The 17,269-nt window shown below is 41.2% G+C and overlaps 1 protein-coding gene across 1 annotated transcript in view; it reads right to left on the reverse strand.

Annotated features, from left to right (window-relative positions):
- The window catches only part of LOC126215240 (tyrosine-protein kinase Fer-like), a 140,965-nt gene that overhangs the window by 25,274 nt on the left and 98,422 nt on the right, over positions 1 to 17,269 (reverse strand). Inside the window, exon 5 of the mRNA XM_049941903.1 lies at positions 6,851 to 7,003. Within this exon, the coding sequence (XP_049797860.1) occupies positions 6,851 to 7,003 (153 nt within the window). The remainder of the gene's footprint in view (positions 1 to 6,850; positions 7,004 to 17,269) is intronic.

The raw sequence follows: 17,269 nt of genomic DNA on the forward strand, positions 1-17,269 counted from the left end.
CCTTTCGCTCCCTATATTTTACCCCTGCCACCTTCAGAATTTGAGAGTATTCCAGTCAACATTGTCAAAAGCTTTCTCTAAGTCTACAAATGCTAGAAATATAGGTTTGCCTTTCCTTAATCCACCTAATTCCCATAAATTCTGCGGAGGGAGGTGATGAGCTCTGACGCCATGTTCCGCGCGGGATTAGCTGTGCAGTTTAAGGTGCTGCAGTCATGAACTGTACGGCTGGTCCCGGCGGAGCTTTGAGTCCTCCCTCGGGCATGGGTATGTGTGTGTTTGTGCTTAGGATAATTTAGCTTCAGTACTGTGTAAGCTTAGGGACTGATGACCTTAGCGGTTAAGTCCCATAAGATTTCACACACATTTTTTCTGACGCCATGTCCAGTCACAATCCTGACCTTGTGACATGGTGCATTATCTTGTTGAAAAATGCCACTGCCGTCGGGAAACAGGATCGTCTTGAAGGGGTGTACGTGGTCTGCAGTCAGTGTACAATACTCCTTAGTTGTTATGTTGCCTCACACGAGCTCCACTGGGCCCTGGATATCCACGTGAATATTCCCCAGAGCACTATGAAGGCACCGCCAGCTTGTCTCTGCCCCACAGTACAGGTGTCAGTGAGTTGTCCTCCTGGAAGATGACAGATTCGCGCCTCCCCATCAGCATGATGCTGAAGTTATAGTAATTCATCAGACTGTGCAATACTCTGCCACTGCACCAACGTCCATTGCCGGTGGTCACATGCCCATTTGAGCTGTAGTAGCCGATGTCATGGTGTTAACACTAGCACAGGCACGTGTCATCAGCCGTGGATGGCTCAAATGGCTCTGAGCACTATGGGACTCAACTGCTGTGGTCATAAGTCCCCCAGAACTGAGAACTACTTAAACCTAACTAACCTAAGGACAGCACACAACACCCAGCCATCACGAGGCAGAGAAAATCCCTGACCCCGCCGGGAATCGACCCCGGGAACCCGGGCGTGGGAAGCGAGAACGCTGCCGCACTACCACGAGATGCGGGCCATCAGCTGTGGAGGCCTGTTGCTAGGAGTGTTCAGTGCACCATGCATTCAAACACACTTGTGCTCTGCCCAGCATTAAAGTCTGATGCTAGTTCCGCCACAGTTTTACCACTGTCCAACCTACGATGTCTGACGTTTGTAATGAGGGGAAGCCACCCAACTCCTCGATTTCTGGATGTGGTTTCACCTTGGTTTCACCACATGTTGAAGAAACTCACCACAGTGTGCCGAGCCTCTGGGCCATCAGAATCTGTCCTCAGTCAGACTCAAAAAAATTGTTCAAATGGCTCTGAGCACTATGGGACTTAACATCTGAGGTCATCAGTCCCCTAGAACTTAGAACTAATTAAACCTAACTAACCTAAGGACATCACACACATCCATGCCCGAGGCAGGATTCAAACCTGTGACCGTAGGGATCGCTCAGTTCCAGACTGTAGTGCCTAGAACCGCATGGCCACTCCGGTCGGCGGTCAGACTCAGGTAGACTGCCCACCTTCCCCATTCTACACACAGACAGCACGCTCACTGACTCTACATGCACCGTGTGTGTGTCTGACTAACAGGAATTCCTTGCCAAGCGACTCCTACCACGAGTTTATATCGATAGTAGGTCATTGGTCATAATGTTCTGTCTGATCGTTGTAAATGGATTAACTTTCTATTTATATAAAGGGACTATGTTATCTTGCCGCATTGGTTCCTGTCAGATCAGCAAAGTTAAGTGCTGTCGGGCTGTGCTAGCACTTCGATGGGTGACCATCTGGTCTGCTGAGCGCTGTTGGCAAGTGGGGTGCACTCAGCCCTTGTGGGGCAAACTGAGGAGCTACTTGACTGAGAAGTAAAGGCTCCAGTTTCGGCAACTGACATAAGGCCGGGAGAGCGGAGTCCTGACGACATGCCCCTCCATATCCGCATGCAGTGATGCCTGTTGTCTGAGGACGACCTGGCGGCCAGTCGGTACCTTTGGGCCATCATGGCCTGTGCAGGAGGAGTTAATGTTTACTATGTTACCTTTAGACAAGTGTTTTCCATGCCTTCTGCATTGTTTGCTCCAATGTTTCAAATGGCTCTGAGCACTATGGGACTTAACTGCTGAGGTCATCAGTCCCCTACAACTTAGAACTAATTAAACCTAAGTAACCTAAGGACATCACACACATCTATGCCCGAGGCAGGATTCGAACCCGCGACCGTAGCAGTCACGCAGTTCCAGACTGTAGTGCCTAGAACTGCTCGGCCACTCTGGCCGGCCAGTGTTTGTTCGTGGATGAAATGCACAATAGACTAAATGGACGCAGTTACGATACGAAAGTTTATTTCTGAACTTTCCAATTTTCCCTCATACTATGAACAATATGGGGTCGCACCAGTACCACAGTGGTCAGTGCGGCTCACTTTCATGCCGGGGACCTGTGTTCAATTCCTGGTACCGGCGGGCACGGTGCGCTCCGAGCCTCAAGAGGCTACATGGCTGGGTTGTCGTCGTCCTGAGGTCCAGACGGAGAGCGGTGTGCTGACAACATGCCTCTACATACTATATCCGATGATGCCATTGGCACAGGATGACGCGGCGGTCGGTCGGTCCGACTGGCTCTTCATCTACATCTACATCTACGTAACTACTCTGTAATTCGCATTTAAGTGCTTAGCTGAGGGTTCATCGAACCACAATCATACTATCTCTCTACCATTCCACTCCCGAAAAGCGCGCGGAAAAAACGAACACCTAAACCTTTCTGTTCGAGCTCTGATTTATCTTATTTTATTTTGATTATCATTCCTGCCTATGTAGGTTGGGCTCAACAAAATATTTTCGCATTCGGAAGAGAAAGTTGGTGACTGAAATTTCGTAAATAGATCTCGCCGCGACGAAAAACGTCTTTGTTTTAATGACTTCCATCTCAACTCGCGTATCATATTTGCCACACTCTCTCCCCTATTACGTGATAATACAAAACGAGATGCCCTCTTTTGCACCCTTTCGATGTCCTCCGTCAATCCCACCTGGTAAGGATCCCACACCGCACAGCAATATTCTAACAGACGACGAACGAGTGTAGTGTAAGCTGTCTCCTTAGTGGACTTGTTGCATCTTCTAAGTGTCCTGCCAATGAAACGCAACCTTTGGCTCACCTTCCCCATAATATTATCTATGTGGTCTTTCGAACTGAAGTTGTTCGTAATTTTAACACCCAGGTACTTGGTTGAATTGACAGCCTTGAGAATTGTACTATTTATCGAGTAATCGAATTCCAACGGATTTCTCTTGGAACTCATGTGGATCATCTCACACTTTTCGTTATTTAGCGTAAACTGCTACCTGCCACACCATACAGCAATCTTTTCTAAATCGCTTTGCAACTGATACTGGTCTTCGGATGACCTTACTAGACGGTAAATTACAGCATCATCTGCGAACAACCTAAGAGAACTGCTCAGATTGTCACCCAGGTAATTTATATAGATCAGGAACAGCAGAGGTCCCAGGACGCTTCCCTGGGGAACACCTGATATCACTTCAGTTTCACTCGATGATTTGCCATCTATTACTACGAACTGCGACCTTCCTGACAGGAAATCACGAATCCAGCCGCACAACTGAGACCATACCCCATAGGCCCGCAGCTTGAGTAGAAGTCGCTTGTGAGGAACGGTGTCAAAAGCTTTCCGGGAATCCAGAAATTCGGAATCAAATTGAGACCCCCTCTTAATCCTCTCTTAATGGGAGATGACTTTTTTCCTTGCTAATTTTGCCCTTTTTTCGCGTATCTTTTGTTGCAATTTGTCCAGGAAGTCAGCATAGTATCCTCCTGTAATTGTTTGCCCAGTGGGGAGATAATATACAAACAGAATCCCCTTCGCATCCCAGAACCTTTCCCGCCGAAGGAATTGTCTTTTCTTTCTTTGGTGGAGGAGAATCAGCCTGTTTCCAATGCTTTGACCTTTTGTCTCTGGGGTGTACTAGTGCACCGAAGTTTCATCTGTGATCACAAACCGGTGCAAAAAATCTTGCTCGTTTCTCCTAAAATGGGCCAAACATTGTTCCAATAGTGGTCCATTCTCGTGCGTTTTTGATGCAGCCTCAAGAGTCATGGCACCCATCTTGCAGATAATTTTTTTCATTTCTAACTATTTTTAAAATGTGATACACCCTTTCTGATGACATCTGGCAAGCGTGAGCAATTTCATGCACTTCAATTGACGATTCTCTGGGACCATTTCGTGCACTTTTGCAATGACTTATGGAGTAGTGACACATCTTGGCCGACCACTACGCGGATCCCCCATGGTACACAAAACAGGTCCGAACGCTGTGGCAGAGACAACGGAAAAAGCATGCGAAGTTCAAAAGAACGCGAAAGCCCGAAGATTGGCTAAAATTTACAGACGCGCGAAATTTGGCACGGACTTCAATGCGAGATGCATTTAATAGGTTCCACAACGAAACATTGTCTCGAAATTTGGTAGAAAATCTGAAGAAATTCTGGTCATATGTAAAGTACACAAGCGGCAAGACGCAGTCAATACCTTCGCTGCGCAGTGCCGATGGTACTGTTACCGACGACTGTGCCGTTAAAGCGGAGTTATTGAACGCAGTTTTCCGAAATTCCTTCACCAGGGAAGACGAATGGAATATTCCAGAATTTGAAACACGAACAGCTGCTAGCATGAGTTTCTTAGAAGTATATACCTTAGGGGTTGCGAAGCAACTCAAATCGCTTGATACGGGCAAGTCTTCAGGTCCAGATTGTATACCGATTAGGTTCCTTTCAGATTACGCAGATACAATAGCTCCCTACTTTTCAATCATATACAACCGCTTGCTTATCGATAGATCTGTACCTACAGATTGGAAAATTGCGCAGGTCGCACCAGCTTTTAAGAAGGGTAGTAGGAGTAATCCATCCAACTACAGACCTATATCATTGACGTCGGTTTGCAGTAGGGTTTTGGAGCATATACTGTATTCAAACATTATGAATCAACTCGAAGGGAACGATCTATTGATACGTAATCAGCATGGTTTTAGAAAACATCGTTCTTGTGCAACGCAGCTAGCTCTTTATTCGCACGAAGTAATGGCCGCTATCGACAGGGGATATCAAGTTGATTCCGTATTTCTAGATTTCCGGAAAGCTTTTGACCCCGTACCTCACAAGTGACTTCTAATCAAGCTGCGGGCCTACGGGGTATCGTCTCAGTTGTGCGTCTGGATTCGTGATTTCCTGTCGGGACGGTCGCAGTTCGTAGTAATAGGCAGCAAATAATCGAGTGAAACTGAAGTGATATCAGGTGTTCCCCAGGGAAGCATCCTGGGACCTCTGCTGTTCCTGATCTATATAAATTACCTGGGTGACAATCTGAGCAGTTCTCTTAGGTTGTTCGCAGATGATGCTGTAATTTACCGTCTAGTAAGGTCATCTGAAGACCAGTATCAGTTGCAAAGCGATTTAGAAAAGATTGCTGTATGGTGTGGCAGGTGGCAGTCGACGTTAAATAACGAAAAATGTGAGGTGATCCACATGAGTTCCAAAAGAAATCCGTTGGAATTCGATTACTCGATAAATAGTACAATTCTCAAGGCTGTCAATTCAACCAAGTACCTGGGTGTTAAAATTACGAACAACTTCAGTTCGAAAGACCACATAGATAATATTGTGGGGAAGGCGAGCCAAAGGTTGCGTTTTATTGGCAGGACACTTAGAAGATGCAACAAGTCCACTAAAGAGACAGCTTGCACTACACTCGTTCGTCCTCTGTTAGAATATTGCTGCGCGGTGTGGGATCCTTACCAGGTGGGATTGACGAAGGACATCGAAAGGGTGCAAAAAAGGGCAGCTCGTTTTGTATTATCACGTTATAGGGGAGAGAGTGTGGCAGATATGAGACGCGAGTTGGGATGGAAGTCATTAAAGCAAAGACATTTTTCGTCGCGGCGATATCTATTTACGAAATTTCAGTCACCAACTTTCTCTTCCGAATGCGAAAATATTTTGTTGAGCCCAACCTACATAGGCTGGAATGATCATCAAAATAAAATAAGATAAATCAGAGCTCGAACAGAAAGGTTTAGGTGTTCGTTTTTCCCGCGTGCTGTTCGGGAGTGGAATGGTAGAGAGATAGCATGATTGTGGTTCGATAAACCCTCTGTCAAGCGCTTAAATGTGAATTGCAGAGTAATCATGTAGATGTAGATGTAGATGTGGAAGACAATGTGCGCCCGCACAAATGTGCCGTCACCGTGGCAAAATTACACAAACTAAGGTGTGAATTGTTGCCACACCTGTCTTATTCACCTGATATCGCTCTGTCAGACTTCCATCTCTTCCAAAACTTGAAATTTTTCTTGGTAGACGAAGATTCACTTCAAACGAAGAATTTATTGCCAGAGTTGACAACTATTTTTCAGGCCTGGAGGAAACTCATTTTCGAGATGGGATCAAGGCACAGGAATATCAAAATGCTTCAAATGGCTCTGAGCACTATGGGACTTAACATCTGAGGTCATCAGTCCCCTAGAATTTAGAACTACGTAAACCTATCTAACCTAAGGACATCACACACATCCATGCCGGAGGCAGGATTCGAACCTGCGACCGCAGCAGTCGCGCGGTTCCGGGCTGAAGCGCCTAGAACCGCTCGGCTACCGCGGCCGGCACAGGAATATCGTTGGACCAAGTGCATTAATCTACAAGGAGACTACATTGAAAAAAGAATACAAGTTTCAGTGATGTACGTACTTTTTATTCTATTCTGTTCTGAGAACTTTTCAAACCACCCTCGTAATATGAGACTGATTAAATTTAGAGCAGAGAATACCTTTGAGGCAGTTCCTGGCAGCGAGGTCCCTGTGCACGCAGTTCATGGACTCGAGGTAGCACATACCGTGTGCGACGTCACGGCACATGGCGACCAGCTGGTGAGGAAGCAGCGACCTGCCATTCTTGCGAAGGAACTGGCGCAGCTGTCCATCTGTGAGGAAAATCCAGGCATCAGGTGACACACAAGTGCAGGAAGGTGGCCCAATTTTCAGCCATTCTGTACATTCCCCTCCATTAAGGGGGGTAGGACGTCAAACGGGCCGACTTATAGCAGGTGAGGCACCACAGTACATTTTAATTTCTACTCTCTATACTTTTACAAATAAATTCATAAAAATTTGTCAGCATGACCAAGAAATATTCAGGAGTCACACTGATAGCAGTGGACGTTGAAAACGTAACAAAAGCAATTTGTTTTATATATGAAATTCGACCATTTTTTCCGTTACCATTGGCTGCATTAATTGCTTTAGGTACACTTTTCTTCATAAGTAAGAGAGATTCTTCAATGAATTTTCCACAGCATACAAATCACACTTAAAGGAGTATGAAGCTCTAGAATTTATTTAATTTATAAAAAAATGACTGAGTTACTACATTTTAAACTTCATGTTTAGAAAAAACTCATATTTTATAGTTAATTATCCCATTTTTTACCACAATTTTTAATAGATTTGGAAAATCCTAGAGTTTTGCAGTAAGGAGTTTGTGTTTAATAAGCATACCAAATTTGATAGTAATAGGATATTTATTTTGGCTGCTACATGTACCTAAGTACAGAAAATTGTGTTTTGCGTAAAATGGCTGTGGAAGTTTCTACTTGTATTTGGCATTCTTTTAGAACTGTCCAGCACTGTAAGCAGGTTCTTTTTCGTTTTCAATATCAGTTTCCTTCCTCTTCAAATTCCTATGATGCACTGATTTATCTGCTTTCACTACATGCTCTCTGTCTACCGCATACAAAGCTTTGATACAGTTCACTCTGGGCTTAATTCCCATTTTCTCTAATACATATTTCCTGCTTTGCACACCGTCATTAAAACATCAAACTGCGTCATAAACACCAATAGCAAGTGCATTTCTTCCCACAAAAACAGTTTTTGGCAATCTTTCCCATACACATTGGTTAAAACTTTCATTTGGGTTTTGGGTACCACCATGAAGGCATTTCTTCAGTAAGTTTTCATTTGCAAGGTCCCTGACAATAGGTTTGATGGCTTCCATTACAGCAGTTGGTAGAGAATTCCTATGATGATATTCTTCACCACCAGCAATTGACCTTTGGTAGCCAGACCATGATTCACTTCCTTTGCGCATAAGTTGTGGATAGGGTTATTGTCTGTGGACATTTTGTGGAAATATAAGGCCCAAACGGCTTGCTTCATATTTTTCAAGGCATCCTGTGCGATAATATGCCATAAACGAGCACAAAACAACACAGCAAAATGAAAATTGTGTCGAAAATCACAGCACCACACTTCACGCCTGTCAAAACACAGAACAAACAAAACCAGCGATCAAAACAATGCATGTCCATAGCAGCAGAGAAAGTATCGATATCGATAGTCCTTTGTTTCACGTATGACTATCTTTGGCACAAATATTACATTAGAATTCTACAGAGCGAAATACACTAAGGTATGACAGAAGAATGCTGTGCAGAGGGGCGTGGCGCTGCACCTTCATACACTTAAGACCAAATTACGTACCTTATAACTCCTCAAATATATATGTTTTATACATCAAATTATTCAGGAAGATGTGCGCTACAAAATAAGCATATTTTTGAAAAATCTATTTTTTTTAATTTTTGACGTCGTATCCCCCTTAACTGCAAACTGCCAATAAGGTCCATTCTCTCTCCAAGTTGCTAGCAGCGATTTACAATTAGACTGCGAGAATCTCCCTCCCACCCGCTGCACTGTTGTCATATTGCGCTGCAGTGTGTTTCATTCACAGGACGACTGAATTGTTCATTCACTTTTCGATGTTATTTTCTTGTAGCTATATGGCTGTGAGTATGTTTCTGAAAATGCTTTGGTGCGATTTCCGAATAAATACGTCAGGTGACTACAATATACGTGAAGAACTTTGTAAGCAAGCGAGTAGGTTTACTTATCGCTTTTACAATTTTTTCAAACATTGATCTGAGAGTGGGTTTCCTGTTTTTGACATTTTGAAAACGCAATAATGAACTGCAGAAGCATGTGTCGGCAAAAGCATTGCACAGGGAATAGTAAATGAAAATATCAGAGGTGTACAAATCTCAGGAAAATTTGGTTTCATGCCGTCTGGAAAGCATCGAAATTGCAAAAAACATGTAAGAAAACTGGATGATTTTGACAACGATATATAAAAGTGCTCTGAATTTGAAATGTACATGAGTAGAGAATATTCGAGATTGCAAAAGCTTGTTTCTAATATGCATGAGAAAATTGGCTTCAAAGCCATCAACTCAAAGCATTTAAAAAGACATTGGTAGCAAGTAAGTTAAGAACAGGGTTTTTATTGAAAGAAGTGACATGGGTGCAACACAAACAACAACCCTCATAAAGATGCACAATGCAAGAGAAGGAGGTAGTTCAAAGCATATTATCTCGATGAAACATGGGTGAATTGGAAAAATTCCATGAATACCTGTTGGTTAATGAGTGATGGTACTGTCGGTTTTAAAATTCCTTTGGGAAGAGGGTCTCGGATAATTATTCTCTTCTTCTGATTTTATTGTTGAGAGTAAACCTGTATTTAGATGTAAGAACATAAGCAGTGACTGTTAATTGGAAAATAAAGCTCTCAGTTTCAAGAAGTGGTTCAGAGAACAATTCTTGCCATATTTTGCTTCGAATTCGGTCATTGTGATTTCCGTGCCTGTTATCGTTCAGCTATTACAAAGAAAACACGAAATACGAACACCACAAAAGAGCATATTGTGCTCTGGCTTCAAAATAAAAATATTCTGCACGGTTTAGGCCAGACTAGTGGCGAACATTTACAGCTCGTTAACGTATATAGGTAACGCGATGGAATGTACAAATTTGGCCTTCTTGCACCTGAATGTGGTCACAGCAATTTTACGTTTGCCCACACATTACTGTCAGTATAATCCGACAGAATTAATTTGGGCACAGGTTAAAATGTTGTGAGTGCAAGAAACAAAACATTCAAGTTAACAGACACTGAATCGCTTGTGGACGAAGTAACATACAACGTCTCCCTTCAGTGTGGGTACGCTGTGTGGCACACTGAAAAGCTTGGGAAAGAAGACGCTGATAGGGAGGTGAAGATGGATAAATGCCTTGAACCCATCATACTAAATGTACAGTCAAGTGGTTCACACACGCCCTCTGATAGCAGTAACGATGGTCTTATGATATAAACTTTGGAATAAAGTGAAGTAATGCCGTTTCTTGGTTTTAAAGACTTATGATATCAAAAATATGTTCATCAACATATCATTGCATACATATTACATGAGAACTTCCTAACCTATACTGATTAGGAATTTGTTTCCTATGAAGTATGTAGACTATAATTTTCAACATGTTGCCCAAGGAGAAGTTAAGCTTTCGCCAACGTGCTGTACACTCTATTTACCGGAGAGAGCACGGCTGGATAAAAACGTCAGAAACTCTGATATTGCTACAAGTGAACCCCTGTCGAGATATAGGTGCTTTCCGACGTTATCGGTCGAAATTCTCTCGAGTTATTCACAGAAGATGGCTAATTGTTTGCTTTTTCAATGGATTATGAAAAGTGTCTTTCACCATAATGTCGAAGGAGTCAGTTTACACTTGTAATGCCTGTTGAAAGCGAAAAATATGACAAAACATTAACAATTTTTACGATAATCTTTTACTCTCGTGTCTGCTACCAGTAATTCTTTTTTTATACAGATTGATTTACATTTAACTACAATCAGATAGTTTCATATACACGTATTTAAAAAATTATGTGCAGTACAATCAGCTGTCAATCATATGCACTGATTTAGATTTGAGTTTTAAGTTAATTTTCTTGTGTATTACAATTTTTACTTATAATACAGTCCAAATCGCAATAAATTACAATTGTCGCAACCACCTTCGAATATCTTCACATCAGACAACCGACATTTTTGGAAAAATTGTACTTGTCGTCCTCACATAGCTATGTCGACTATTCTCTCCTTCCAATGTCACACAGACAAATGTTGTGGAGTGGTAGATGGAGTGTCAAGATGTGGAGTAAGATTTCTGTCTTGTAGGCGATTGACCGAAATAGGTTTTAAAATGTATTATTCTCCTCATAGATTTGAAAGTATTATATGATGTACCATAGCTAACTGTAACTGATTGTTGATGGCAGCATCACAGTTCGGCAACACAGACTTCGTTTGCCTGCTCTCTGTCGCCACACATGCACAAACTCTTCCCCTCCAGGCTTGCCCACCGCTCCGCCTCAATGTACAGAAGCGCCTTCCTATTTGACGCAGACTATAATAGATCGATAACTCTCAGAGCAGCGCCAGAGGCGAAGAGCAGTGATGTTGGGCGCGCACTTGATGGGTCAACACGATGGTGTGCGATAAGCTGCACGGATGGTAGCTAAGGCGTCCCAAACTGAGCGCTCTGATATGAAGGACCAACCGCTGGAAAGGTTTATTCAGTCATGACATAAACACCTTCCACCTTATAGCAACAAATTAAGCTGATAGCAACTGGTCAACACGAACCTGACAATCTAAATGCTTGCATGACAATGGTGAATAACATATTGCGACATTCTTTCAGATATCTCCGTTGTCTCCTGTACTGGCCAACCAGTCGAACAGGTGCAGTGGTTAGCAGCTTGGACTCAAATTCAGAATGAAGATGGTTCAAGCCCACATCCGGCTATCCAGATGTAGGCTTTTTATGATTTCTGTAAATCACTCCAGGCAAGTGCCAGAATGATTTTTTTCAACAGGCATGACCGGTCGCCATCTGTGACACAACCTGAGTTTGTGCCATAATGACCTCAATGTCGACGGACATTAAACCCAATCTTCCTTCCTGTATAGGGCATATCACACACTGAAGAACCAAAAAATATCACCGCCAGCTTCATAGCTTCTTGGTTCAGCAAGCCACCACCCTCCACACCCTGTGACGAGTCATTGACATCTGATATCTGGTTGGCCGCTCGTGGTTTGATCGTTCTTCAACCACTTTGGATACTCCCTTTGTCAGAAAAGTTCCAGGACAGGTGTAGAAAAAAATAGAATATTTCACTTACAAAGTAGTGAACCTAGATCCTATCGAAGGTTCTCCATACACAGTTGCAAACGTTTCTGGAGGTATTAGAAGCAAGCAGGGGAATTTTCAAATGTGCTGCTTGTAAGCCTGTTGGGCGTCTGCGGTATCTCGCTGAAGGTTTCCTTTCAGTCGCTTTTCACTCACAAGAACAAGAAAAATCGCAAGACGAGAGGTCCGGCGAATACAGCAGATGTGGGATGGCAATAACAGAATGTGTGGCCACATACTCGGTAACAGATAAAGCAGTTCAGGATCTTGGATTATCATGCAGTAAGAACCAGTGCTGAGTATGCCACAATTGAAGACATGCCTTCGAATTGCCCATTGCAAATGTTTTGAGACTTCTATGTAAAGAGTTTGGTTCACCGATTTCGAGGAACATATTCATGGCGAACTAATCCTTTACTAGCAAAGAATGTGATCACCATTGTCTATGTTGTCAAAGGGTGTCGTTTGATTCTTTTGGAGGCTGGTGATCTAGGGCTCCACCATTCAGCACTTTGGCGCTTGTGGGAGGGTCATACTGGTTTCACCAACTTTCATCTCCAGCGGCTTTGAAAGAAATGTTGGATCCCTTCTGGCTATATCCAGTAGTTCAGTAGAAATTTTTCGTCCTTGCTTTTTCTATTCATTTGTTAGTGTGTGACAGACGAGTTTTACATTAATTTTTCGAGTAGCATATATATATATATATATATATATATATATATATATATATATATATATATATGAGAGTTCTGGACTAAAGAGCATATCTTTTAAAAATTCCCTGTTTTGAAACCAAGATTTTAGTTTTGCTGTATCCCCCATTCAAAAATGTATCTTACCCACAAAAAATTCCAGTTCATTACGAAAATTAATTTTTTTACTTAAAATTTAACATTCAACAAACTAAATTTATTCAGTTAAAAATATAAAAACATACAAAAATTCTAAAATTTATTGAACTTGAATAACATGATTTGAATGATCTTTATTTTGTTTTTTTACTACTGTACATAACATTTAATCCAACAATTTTCTCTAATTTATTATCACCTTCAGAAATGATTTTAATATGATGATCTGAAGGAGTAATTTTATATTTATAATGTAAAAGTAAAAATTTTTTCAATTTTTAGTTACCAAAATTTCAGTTTCTCAATTGTTAAGTTCACTTACATTTTCAATGCTACCATTCATGTCTATTTCATTTTGCTTTTATTTATGTAGAAGAAATGTAGATTTTTCAAATTTGAAAAAGTTGAAAATACTAAATTATTGAAACTGAAAATTTCAGAAAATTGCTATTTTCAATTTCAAAAAGTTAGTGTTTCCAAAAATTTGGATTTTCCAAAAATAAAATATTTATCAAAGGTTTTAATTTCTTAAAATAAAATTCTTCAAGTTTAGTATCCTGTATCTTTCCAACAGTACTTCAAAAGAAATGTAAACATGAAGTTAACACTTCTACAACTTTTTCTAACTTTTGATTCGTATATTTATTCAAAAATACTGTTCAGTGTTGTAAATCATAAATTAAATTCTTTTTACCATACATAATTATATATGCAATTGTATCATTTGGAACATTTTCATTAAAAATGCACAGAATGTCATTGTTTTCTGAGTAGTTAAAACATTCATTCTTCTACACATAGGATGTTGTTGATGTTGTGGTCTTCAGTCCTGAGACTGGTTTGATGCAGCTCTCCATGCTACTCTATCCTGTGCAAGCTTCTTCATCTCCCAGTACCTACTGCAACCTACATCCTTCTGAAACTGCTTAGTGTATTCATCTCTTGGTCTCCCCCTACGATTTTTACCCTCCACGCTGCCCTCCAATACTAAATTGGTGATCCCTTGATGCCTCAGAACATGTCCTACCAACCGATCCCTTCTTCTGGTCAAGTTGTGCCACAAACTCCTCTTCTCCCCAATCCTATTCAGTACCTCCTCATTAGTTATGTGATCTACCCATCTAATCTTCAGCATTCTTCTGTAGCACCACATTTCGAAAGCTTCTATTCTCTTCTTGTCCAAACTATGTATCGTCCATCTTTCACTTCCATACATGGCTACACTCCATACAAATACTTCCAGAAACGACTTCCTGACACTTAAATCTATATTCGATGTTAACAAATTTCTCTTCTTCAGGAAGGCTTTCCTTGCCATTGCCAGTCTACATTTTATATCCTCTCTACTTCTACCATCATCAGTTATTTTGCTCCCCAAATAGCAAAACTCCTTTACTACTGTAAGTGTCTCATTTCCTAATCTAATACCCTCAACATCACCCGACTTAATTCGACTACATTCCATTATCCTCGTTTTGCTTTTGTTGATGTTCATCTTATATCCTCCTTTCAAGACACCATCCATTCCGTTCAACTGCTCTTCCAAGTCCTTTGCTGTCTCTGACAGAATTACAATGTCATCGGCGAACCTCAAGGTTTTTATTTCTTCTCCATGGATTTTAATACCTATTCCGAATTTTTCTTTTGTTTCCTTTACTGCTTGCTCAATATACAGATTGAATAACATCGGGGAGAGGCTACAATCCTGTCTTACTCCCTTCCCAATCACTGCTTCCCTTTCATGTCCCTCGACTCTTATAACTGCCATCTGGTTTCTGTACAAATTGTAAATAGCCTTTCGCTCCCTGTATTTTACCCCAGCCACCTTTAGAATTTGAAAGAGAGTATTCCAGTCAACATTGTCAAAAGCTTTCTCTAAATCTACAAATGCTAGAAACGTAGGTTTGCCTTTCCTTAATCTTTCTTCTAAGATAAGTCGTAAGGTCAGTATTGCCTCACGTGTTCCAGTATTTCTACAGAATCCAAACTGATCTTCCCCGAGGTCGGCTTCTACTAGATTTTCCATTCGTCTGTAAAGAATTCGTGTTAGTATTTTGCAGCTGTGGCTTATTAAACTGGTTGTTCGGTAATTCTCACATCTGTCAACACCTGCTTTGTTTGGGATTGGAATTATTATATTCTTCTTGAAGTCTGTGGGTATTTCGCCTGTTTCATACATCTTGTTCACCAGATGGTAGAGTTTTGTCAGGACTGGCTCTCCCAAGGCCGTCAGTAGTTAATATTGTCCTCAAGTACATCGCCCTTGTATAGACCCTCTGTATACTCCTTCCACATTTCTGCTTTCCCTTCTTTGCTTAGAACTGGGATTCCATCTGAGCTCTTGATGGTCATTCAAGTGGTTCTCTTATCTCCAAAGGTCTCTTTAATTTTCCTGTAGGCAGTATCTATCTTACCCCTAGTGAGATAAGCCTCTACATTCTTACATTTGTCCTCTAGCCATCCCTGCTTAGCCATTTTGCACTTCCTGTCGATCTCATTTTCGAGACGTTTGTATTCCTTTTTCCCTGCTTCATTTACTGCATTTTTATATTTTCTCCTTTCATCAATTAAATTCAATATTTCTTCTGTTACCCAAGGATTTCTACTAGCCCTCGTCTTTTTACCTACTTGATCCTCTGCTGCCTTCACTACTTCATCCCTCAAAGCTACCCATTCTTCTTCTACTGTATTTCTTTCCCCCATTCCTGTCAATTGTTCCCTTATGCTCTCCCTGAAACTCTGTACAACCTCTGGTTCTATCAGTTTATCCAGGTCCCATCTCCTTAAATTCCCACCTTTTTGCAGTTTCTTCAGTTTTAATCTACCAATAGATTGTGGTCAGAGTTCACATCTGCCCCTGGAAATGTCTTACAATTTAAAACCTGGTTCCTAAATCTCTGTCTTACCATTATATAATCTATCTGATACCTTTTAGTATCTCCAGGGTTCTTCCATGTACACAACCTTCTATCATGATTCTTAAACCAAGTGTTAGCTATGATTAAGTTATGCTCTGTGCAAAATTCTACCAGGCGGCTTCCTCTTTCATTTCTTAGCCCCAATCCATATTCACCTACTACGTTTCCTTCTCTTCCTTTTCCTACACTCGAATTCCAATCACCCATGACTATTAAATTTTCGTCTCCCTTCACTATCTGAATAATTTCTTTTATTTCATCATACATTTCTTCAATTTCTTCGTCATCTGCAGAGCTAGTTGGCATATAAACTTGTACTACTGTAGTAGGTGTGGGCTTCGTATCTATCTTGGCCACAATAATGCGTTCACTAAGCTGTTAGTAGTAGCTTACCCGCATTCCTATTTTCCTATTCATTATTAAACCTACTCCTGCATCACCCCTATTTGACTTTCTGTTTATAACCCTGTGGTCACCTGACCAGAAGTCTTGTTCCTCCTGCCACCGAACTTCACTAATTCCCACTATATCTAACTTTAACATATCCATTTCCCTTTTCAAATTTTCTATTCTACCTGCCCGATTAAGGGACCTGACATTCCGCGCTCCGATCTGTAGAACGCCAGTTTTCTCTCTCCTGATAACGACATCCTTTTGAGTAGTCCCCGCCCGGAGATTCGAATGGGGGACTATTTTACCTCTGGAATAGTTTACCCAAGAGGACGCCATCATCATTTAATCATACAGTAAAGCTGCATACGCTCGGGAAAAATTACGGCCGTAGTTTCCCCTTGCTTTCAGCCGTTCACAGTACCAGCACAGCAAGGCCGTTTTGGTTATTGTTACAAGGCCATATCAGTCAATCATCCAGATTGTTGCCCTTGCAACTACTGAAAAGGCTGCTGCCCCTCTTCAGGAACCACACGTTTGTCTGGCCTCTCAACAGATACCCCTCCATTGTGGTTGTACCTACGGTACGGCTATCTGTATCGCTGAGGCATGCAAGCCTCCCCACCAACGGCAAGGTCCATGGTTCATGGAGGGGGATACATAGGATAATTTTCAATAAATTTGAATGTACTTACATTTACATTGTTATTTCTTGTGTTATTCTTTGAAAATCTCTACATGAATAATACATTTTTTAAAATTATTCTGTGGACCAAGATTCCATAATTCTTGAAGAAACATGTCATTTTTTCCATGTAATACATAGATATTTTGTAATTTAAGATGTTTGAATAAAGTAGAATCTTTTAACTGGTTATTTTTTGTATTATTTTGCAAAACAACAAAAATAAAGTAAGGCATATAAGATTCAGCAGAATTATAATAATTAGTAACATTTAGTTCAAAATATCGTTTTCGATTTAATCCAGCAATATTA

The sequence above is a fragment of the Schistocerca nitens genome, chromosome 12, assembly GCF_023898315.1.
Source record: "Schistocerca nitens isolate TAMUIC-IGC-003100 chromosome 12, iqSchNite1.1, whole genome shotgun sequence".
Lineage (NCBI taxonomy): Eukaryota > Metazoa > Arthropoda > Insecta > Orthoptera > Acrididae > Schistocerca > Schistocerca nitens.